Below are 8351 nucleotides of genomic sequence, written 5' to 3' on the forward strand. Positions count from 1 at the left end.
CTAAAAATCGATGATAATAAGTAAAATTCCAACTGTAGCGTCAAAGAGGAGCTCTCTTGATGGCCTTCCTTGATCTCGGCCGCACCTAGAAGACTGCCGAACTCTGCGAGTCCCTGTTGAAACATGGCCCTCCCAACATTGAACGAATTGTTGAAAATCTGAAGCATTCCACCGTCAATGCTCCTCCCATCTCTTTCATTTTTGCAGATGGTATGCTACCTCTTGCACAACAAATCGCCAACAAATATGGCATTCCGAGGGTTTCCTTCTGGATACCTAGTGCTTGTGGTCTATTTACTTATTTCCACATGCCTTTGCTGGCCGACGAAGGGTACATCCCTTTCAAAGTTAGGGTTTACAAGTCCTCAAAAACCCATTAGGCCGCAGACAAACTGGAAGACCACGCCGCCGCAACACTATGCATCCCAGGCTTTGGCACAGACCCGGTCACGCTAAGCTTGGCGGATTGCTATGGATCGCTTATCCAGGCCTCCCTCTAGAAACGGCCGAAAGACAACCAAAAGAAGGCAGATGGGTGCATATGCTGGCCAGATCTTGCCGTCCACAGTCCAACCTCCCCTTTTACCACTGGTTATCAAACCTCGCGATAGAGGGAAAAAGGAACCCTTTACGATGATCATGACAACGCAGGAGAAGATATGGAGCACTTGTTTGGGCGCGCCTTATACAGATCTACCGCCACATCGAGAATGGGATCTGGCAAAGAGAAAACCAGACAGAGCATCGATATGCTTAAATCTGACATATCCGAGCACATGGGCAACAGATCAAACCCCTCCTCAGACAGATCGACACTCAAATGTGGAGGAACTGATACAAATCTTCATTAAAACACTGGAAGGCAAGACTATTTTTTGGAGGATCTGGAAAGCGAGGAAGATTCAGGAGCTAAGAAACAAAATCCAGAACCACCTCGATATACCAGCATGTCGGCAAAATCTGATTTTCTTAGGCCACAGTTTACAGGACAACCTCTCACTCCAGGATTATGGCATCACCGCACACTCGACCATCATAATAAACCTGTGTCTAAGGGGAGGAAGTGTTGGAACTAACTCAAAAAACACAGGATCCTTCAAGGAAGCAGTCAAAGGTAATGAAAAAGCACAAACAAAAACCGTAACACCAGCCGAGCTTCCAGGGCCCTACATTGTAGAACAAAAATCTGAGAATCCTGCTCTTACCATCACAATGCCTGAGGTAAAAGAGTTGTACACAGATCTTTATTCCAAATCAATTATATGCAGATTTAATGGGTTTTGGCCTAAATCTGATGTTTCGCATCAATGGATTTATTAAGCCTGGTCACCAAACTGTGAAATATACTTATGCCCCAAAGGCTTTTTTATACTCAGATTCACAACAATACAGGAAATGGATCATATCCTCAAAATGGGACCGTGGTTCTAGGGCAATGCAGGGCTATTTATGACCCCTTCGTTTCTAGAATTCGACACCAACATAATGGTGGTATCAAAGATGCTAGTTTGGGCCAGGTTGCACAACCTCCTATTACACTTCTGGCATCACAATGTATTAATCGCCATAGGGAATGTATTAGGAAAATTCCTAAAGATCGATGATGACAGGCTTACAAGAGGGATATTCACTTTTGCCGGTAGACCTCAGTGAGGGACTACCATAAAGCATAAACTTGAATTTCAATAATACACAGTGGACACAACCACTAGACTACGAAACAACATTTTGATGTCGTGGATGTCTACAAACATGGCACCTTCACAGTACCTGTCCTAAAGCAAAACAAACTCCCAAATGGAACAAGAAGCAACAGAAACAACCAAAAGGATGGCAATATACAACCCCTTGAATGAAGAAGTAGAAAAGAAGAAACAACAGCATACAAAGCAGAAACGAAGGACCAAAAGAACCAGAACAACACACAAAAGGAGGAGGAAGTCCCCAGCAACCCTATGCAGCAAGCATCTCAACTAACAGGAATGGAAATAACTGGCATCAAGCGAACTCATGGATTAGAAGGATCTGATTCTGACAAAGGCACTCCCACTCATACAAGTGAAAATCAGCGTTCCATTGTTCCATTGTCACGACCACTCCCAATATTGGAGGTTGGCGAAAGGTGGAAAAAAAGAAAGGGAGAAAAGAACAATGGTTATATTTTTTATTTTTATTTTTTTGTCTGCTCTGTTTCCTGTGAAAACAGAAACAAGCCATATACATATGCTCTTCAGCATCTACAATATGTAATTTTGTCTTATGAATAAAATTACGACTTTTCCAAACAAAAAAATTTCAACTGCCCAACAAATAAAACATGTTCTCAACTTCCATTAATTTAATATGGAAAACGATAATAAATAGATTTCCATTCAAATGAAACAAGATCTCAATTTAAATATAGGTACAATTTTATTTTTTTAATGTGCTTGTTTCCTAAATGATGGATATATATTTGTAAGAAATCACCTTTTTCTCTGTGCAGCAAAGCTGTACCAACAGCAAAATTTTGCAAAATAAAAATAAATACCTGACACTGAAACAGCAATTAATTTGCCCCCAGAGTTTCATGTTATCCATCCACGCAATCAAGTTATTTTACAGATTGGTACAAATCTTTACAATTAAAAATCGCCGATACCATCGATCACACAGTCTCCTCGATTGTCTCCAACTTTGACTGCCATTGGATTCGACCTCTACCTCTTGGATTTGAAATTTGAACTTTAGGGCGCCTCGGCATATCAGAAGCGGACGACGAGGAGCATTCCTCTACATACTTTTCATGCTGGTTACCAATATCAAACAAGGGCTGTACTTGCTTTTGAGTTTGACCAAACACACATGATAATCTTCTGCTCCGCGTCCTGCTCTTCTGGGCCGATTGCCAAGCACTGTTGATCTTGAAAAGAAAAGAAGCCATGTCTGAGTCTGTCAACACAAACTGTAATTTCCGCCGAGGAAGAAGAAAGTAGAGCTGTCCAGTCTCCAATTGATCATCATCATGTAGAACCTGTGAGATTTTTTGACCTACATAAAGACCGTCTGAATTACAGATAAAGTGGCTCGGATAATCTTGCAGAATCTCCCGGCTTGTCATCCCTTCAAAGAATTCTTGGATGCTCCCGTCCATAATTATGAGCTTTGCAGTAGCTGCTGGCACAGAAGAAATCGCAGTTGAAGAAACGCAAATCCCCATGTTTACAATTGAGATAAATTTGCATTACAAACATATATCAGAGCCGCGCAGATTGAAGAATTTTGGAAATATTGATCTCTATGTGTATGTGTATGGAGACGGTTAAGCCAGGAACCGCATTTTATAGGAGCGGTAGCCAAATTATCAGAGGGACGGTCATGGCGTAAATGAGCGCGTTTGGGAAGGTTCATGATCGTGTGATTGCGACAGCAAACATATAAAGTAGTTCATTGTTTTTACGTGTTTCGAATGACTGGTTGGTTGTCACTATAGTCAATGATGACACGGATATAGGATGACAGATTGTTGGAAGCTGTCAAAAGTCCTCTGATCACATGAAGCCAAGGCATTGATCACATGTTGAACAAAGGATACCCTAATGTCAATGTGACACGTAGGCATTGTCGAGTTTTTATTTTTTTGTGTTTTCCAATCCAGCCAGGCAAGTTCCACGTATTTTACACGTATAGATGAGTTTGGTTTGTGTAACCTTTAATTCACGTCGCGTTTAGTATTACATGCATATTTTATAGAAAATTAAGAAACTCATAAATTTTTGGAAAGCATGTATTGATATTTTTCATAAAAATATGAGGAATATTGTAAAGCACTGTCTTAAACCTATAGAATGGTTGTTCTTATTATGTAAACTTGAACAAGAAGATTTAAGAGAATTTTTTTGTTGGTTAAATTCTCATTCAAGGGTATATAAGAAGACCAAGGGAGGGTCAAAGTTTGATTTTCAATAGACAAATTTTCAACCTCTTCCAAAACATATTAAATATTTTATTTATAAAAATAAATTGGGACTAAAGTTTGATTTTCAATAGATAAGTTTCCAATCTCATTAAAAACAAGGATGGCTGCGAAGCAGCTAGTCCCTGCACATAGTTTTATCTAGCCGCGTTTGAATTCGTATAGCAGCACTATAGCCAGAAGAAATGTATTCCTGCAAATGGGCTCGTTTCAATTTAATTTAAACTTGTTAACATTTGACAATTAAGAATCATAATAAGACAATTCATTAAGAAACACTTCATGCTATAGCAAGAGATATAGTGGAGTAAGTTCCTCCCGGTAGATTTGAAGTAGTTCTCAGAAAGACAGAGTAGACTAGTTCACCAGTTTCAGTAATACATTAATCACATAATTGCGGCTCGTTTCAATTTAATTTAAACTTGTTAACATTTGACAATTAAGAATCATAATAAGACAATTCATTAAGAAACACTTCATGCTATAGCAAGAGATATAGTGGAGTAAGTTACTCCCCGCAGATTTGAAGTAGTTCTCAGAAAGACAGAGTAGACTAGTTCACCAGTTTCAGTAATACATTAATCACATAATTGCAATATATATAGTCACATGAACAAGTTTCAGTAATACATAAACACGATTCAAGATACACCAGTTTATGTTGCTAGTCCAAAATGACACAACTGCAATAGAACTAGTGACATGAGAATACAAGACAAGCACGAATGCTAAGAATTAGGACATTAGTGCCGCAGTCGAGCAGAGACGATAGAAGCATAAAAAATGCGAGTGGCAGCACCATGGCAGACCCAAATGCATATTTGAAGCATCTGGCGTACACCTGTAACAGATAAGGAAGCGGGGAAATAAGACATGTGAAGAATACAAAACAAGCACGAATGCTAACAATTAGGACATTAGTGCCGCAGTCGAGCAGAGACGATAGATGCCGCAGTCGAGCAAAGACGATAGAAGCATAAAAATGAGAGTTGCAGCATGATGGCGGACCCGAATGGATATTTGAAGCATCCGTCGTACACCTGTAACAGAGAAGGAAGCGGAGAAATAAGATGATGCAAAAGAGATGTTATTGTTTTTTGGGTTTCTTTTTTCTTTGTCTTTCGACTTTTACGATGTCAATAATCAGAAGAGTCATGAGAATAAGTGCTAAGAGAAACAATGCTGTGAGTTCAGTAAGTTGGCCTATGCTAATGGATTCCATGTTATGTGAAGCGGGGAGGTGTATGTGAATATCCAGGTGCAGAAGAGACCAATTTATACAAAAGTTCAACGTGTTTGTAAGGTGGTTTTAAGTGTGAATGGAGCTAAAATACTTGAGACTCGGATGGAGCAGGGCAGAATTTAATGGTCGGCATAAAACGAAAAGCTTACGTTAAGTGAGCAGTCAGTGCAATTAAGTGGTCGATATGACATGGGGAGCAAATGGCATATGGAGTGATGTATGTGGCGGCAGAAGTAAATGCGAAATTAGGTGATGTATCTGATGTCGGGCAATCTTGGTGGTAGATTGGGTCCGATAGGAAATCTATGTCAATATCTAGGTGCAGAAATCTTGAAGATCAGATTGGAGCAGGCCAGTATTTAATGATGGGCATAAAACGAAGACCTTACGTTAAGTGAGCGATCGGTGCAATTAGGTGATCGATCTGACATGGGAGCAAATGGCATCGTAACTTCTTACCAAACAAATTGCCAGCTGGACTCCACACAACACGGTTGTCATACCTGATTGGTGTATTCAATGGGTTAAATCCATCTGGCTGTCCACTGAGCCACAAAGAACGAAAATCTCTTCTGTTTTCAACATTGCAAACGAAAGATTCTGCCAAAGACTCTATACGCTGATGTCTGTTGATTCCATGGAAGTGCCATCAACAATTTCGCATATACTAAAAGTACCAGCTGAGAGCTCCAGTGCTTCTTTACACAGTTTACTCCAGCACTTCTTAGATAGATGAACGAAGGCACAGTACATCAGCTGAACTTAGGGATACAAACTGTCAGAAACCTAGTCTTTATCATACCTGTATAGCTCGTATGTTAAGTATGCGTATGCTGAATAGGCAACCCCTGTTGACATCAAGGGATAATAAAAGTAACACAAATCAATTTAACTGCATGTGCAAAAACAATGTCAACCCCTTGTTTGCCATGGGATACAAGAAGACTTTAGAGGTTGATGACGTACCAAATGTTGCAGGCAAGGATACTGCTGAAGAGTCATATCGAGGACTTGAAACCAACTGGTGCTGCCAAAAGGTCGAGACAAATATACAGAACCCATCAATGCTAAAGACCATTCTGTCATCTGTTTGGAAGGGAATGATAATCAATGCTTTGTTTGTGGCACCTGTATAGCTCGTATGTTAAGTATGCGTATGCTGAATAGGCAACCCCTGTTGACATCAAGGGATAATAAAAGTAACACAAATCAATTTAACTGCATGTGCAAAAACAATGTAAAGCTGGAAAAGACACAATGCTTGTGCAACAACTTTCAACATGTAACTTCTTACCAAACAAATCGCCAGCTGGACTCCACACAACACGGTTGTCATACCTGTAGAGATTGGTGTATTCAATGGGTTAAATCGATAAAGGTTTTTAAAACCTCAGAGACTAATGAACTTTAAGGGGTAAAAATCTAAACATAAAAGATCAACACATGATTTTTTCTGGTAAACTCCAGCCTGAGCTAATCTTGTTCTGGCACAACTACTAACAGACACAAAAGCAAAAGGCTTGGACTTGGACACAAGTCACTGCAAGAGATTTGCAATCCCTAGAACTCTCTGCCAACAAAAGATTTTCCGGTAAACTCCAGCCTCAGCTCATGAAATCCTGGCCTAAAATTATAGTTTGTGGGCTGTTGCATGTACCAATCTAAAAATGTCTAAAGATCATATGCATTAGGTAGTAGCTTTGTGTGCAGTTCGAGGACATAAGCTAAAACATGTGATCTATGACATGTTAAAAGCGAAAATAATGATAAAAGTCAATTACCTGCCATAATAATGTATCAGGTTTCTTCACAACCCGAATCAAATTTATGATCTCTGGGGAAGGTATTCTCCACCTGCATCCAGGAGGCTTTAGTTGTTGTGTAGCATAATTGCTTATGATTTGTCCAGAGCGATGGAGAGGAAGTTATAATGGACAAGGTCTCACTTAGAATAATTCGAGAGAAAAAGAAAACATTAGCTATAACTGCAATGTAATTTTTTCCTAAGTAGCTCAGTTCATTCTAGCTTCAATACAATGTAAGCAGCCGCTTTTAGATAAAACCCCACAACCAAAGTGGCTTTCTAATAATGGCCATATCAGCATGGAACAAAATCCTCAACATGAGATATGCCATATTAATCAGTTGACTCCATATTCCAGAGCCAATGTTTGGAGTCTGATGAAATTCCATTGGCTCAACCCCTTGTTTTCCATGGGATACAAGAAGACTTTAGAGGTTGATGACGTACCAAATGTTGCAGGCAAGGATACTGCTGAAGAGTCATATCGAGGACTTGAAACCAACTGGTGCTGCCAAAAGGTCGAGACAAATATACAGAACCCATCAATGCTAAAGGCCATTCTGTCATCTGTTTGGAAGGGAATGATAATCAATGCTTTGTTTGTGGCCATATTTAGCTGTGCAACATATATAGGTCCATATCTGATAAACTTGTTCGTAGAGTACTTGGGAGGAACAGAGCATTTTTCCTATGAAGGCTGTGTGCTGGCCTCTATTTTCTTTGGTGCAAAGATGATTGAGTCATTGGGCCAGAGACAATGGTATTTTGGAGCCCAGCAGCTTGGGAAACCATATATCTACGTAGGCTCCAAGAGCTGAGAAGGGTTGAACAGGGCAGGCACTGTGAAGGTCAGCGGTACCAAATAAGATGCATTAATCTTATATAGCACACATCCAAAAAGTCGATCAAATATTTCATGTTTCAAAATGCATGAAAAGATTAAGTTCATTAAAAGGAAAATATCACACGCAGAAAATTAGCACATATCCAATAAAAGCCTTGTCTGCTGTGGTATGGTTTAAATTCTTAACTTCGATTGCATCCTATGCACATATAATCATAAAAAACTGAAGAAAATGAGCTTAGTCTGCCAGAAGCATTTCTCAAATTCAAAAAGGAGAAAGGTAGAACTCATTTTCCATTACCTATAAGCGAGGAAACATCAATTTGCAGTGTCAAAATGTTCACAAACGAAAGAAATGCATCCTCTTGTAACCACCATTTCAACCAAGGTTCATATCAGACACCAAGCACAAATTAATGTGGCCAATTGATAATACCTGTAAGCTGAATGTTTTCAGAAATGGCTTAAATTAGCTCAAATGGACTCAACTTGAAAATAATAATGA

General features: G+C 39.5%; 1 protein-coding gene and 1 long non-coding RNA gene across 3 annotated transcripts; both read right to left on the reverse strand.

The window, feature by feature from the left end:
* Window positions 1–2647: 2647 nt before the first annotated feature.
* On the reverse strand, window positions 2648–3199 carry LOC149198323 (uncharacterized). Its single transcript, XM_089409005.1, has one exon. The coding sequence runs from the start codon at window positions 3197–3199 to the stop codon at window positions 2648–2650; it is 552 nt and encodes a 183-aa protein (XP_089265131.1).
* A 1238-nt stretch (window positions 3200–4437) lies between these two features.
* LOC149198324 (uncharacterized) lies at window positions 4438–8351 on the reverse strand. 2 transcript variants are annotated; one of them, XR_016254263.1, is made up of 4 exons: window positions 8148–8351; window positions 6165–7879; window positions 5702–6046; window positions 4438–4995 (listed from the first exon to the last, which is right to left on the reverse strand). It is a non-coding gene; the product is annotated as an uncharacterized LOC149198324 (long non-coding RNA). The 2 variants fall into 2 exon arrangements; XR_016254262.1 differs by lacking the exon at window positions 8148–8351 and having other exon boundaries at window positions 6165–8131.

The sequence above is a fragment of the Pinus tabuliformis genome, chromosome 2_2, assembly GCF_031772625.1.
Source record: "Pinus tabuliformis cultivar Carrire ecotype Pingquan chromosome 2_2, CPIR1, whole genome shotgun sequence".
Lineage (NCBI taxonomy): Eukaryota > Viridiplantae > Streptophyta > Pinopsida > Pinales > Pinaceae > Pinus > Pinus tabuliformis.

Excerpts from the sequence above, each read along its gene's own strand:
- LOC149198323 (XM_089409005.1), bottom strand. The coding sequence starts at position 3,199 with ATGGGGATTTGCGTTTCTTCAACTGCGATTTCTTCTGTGCCAGCAGCT.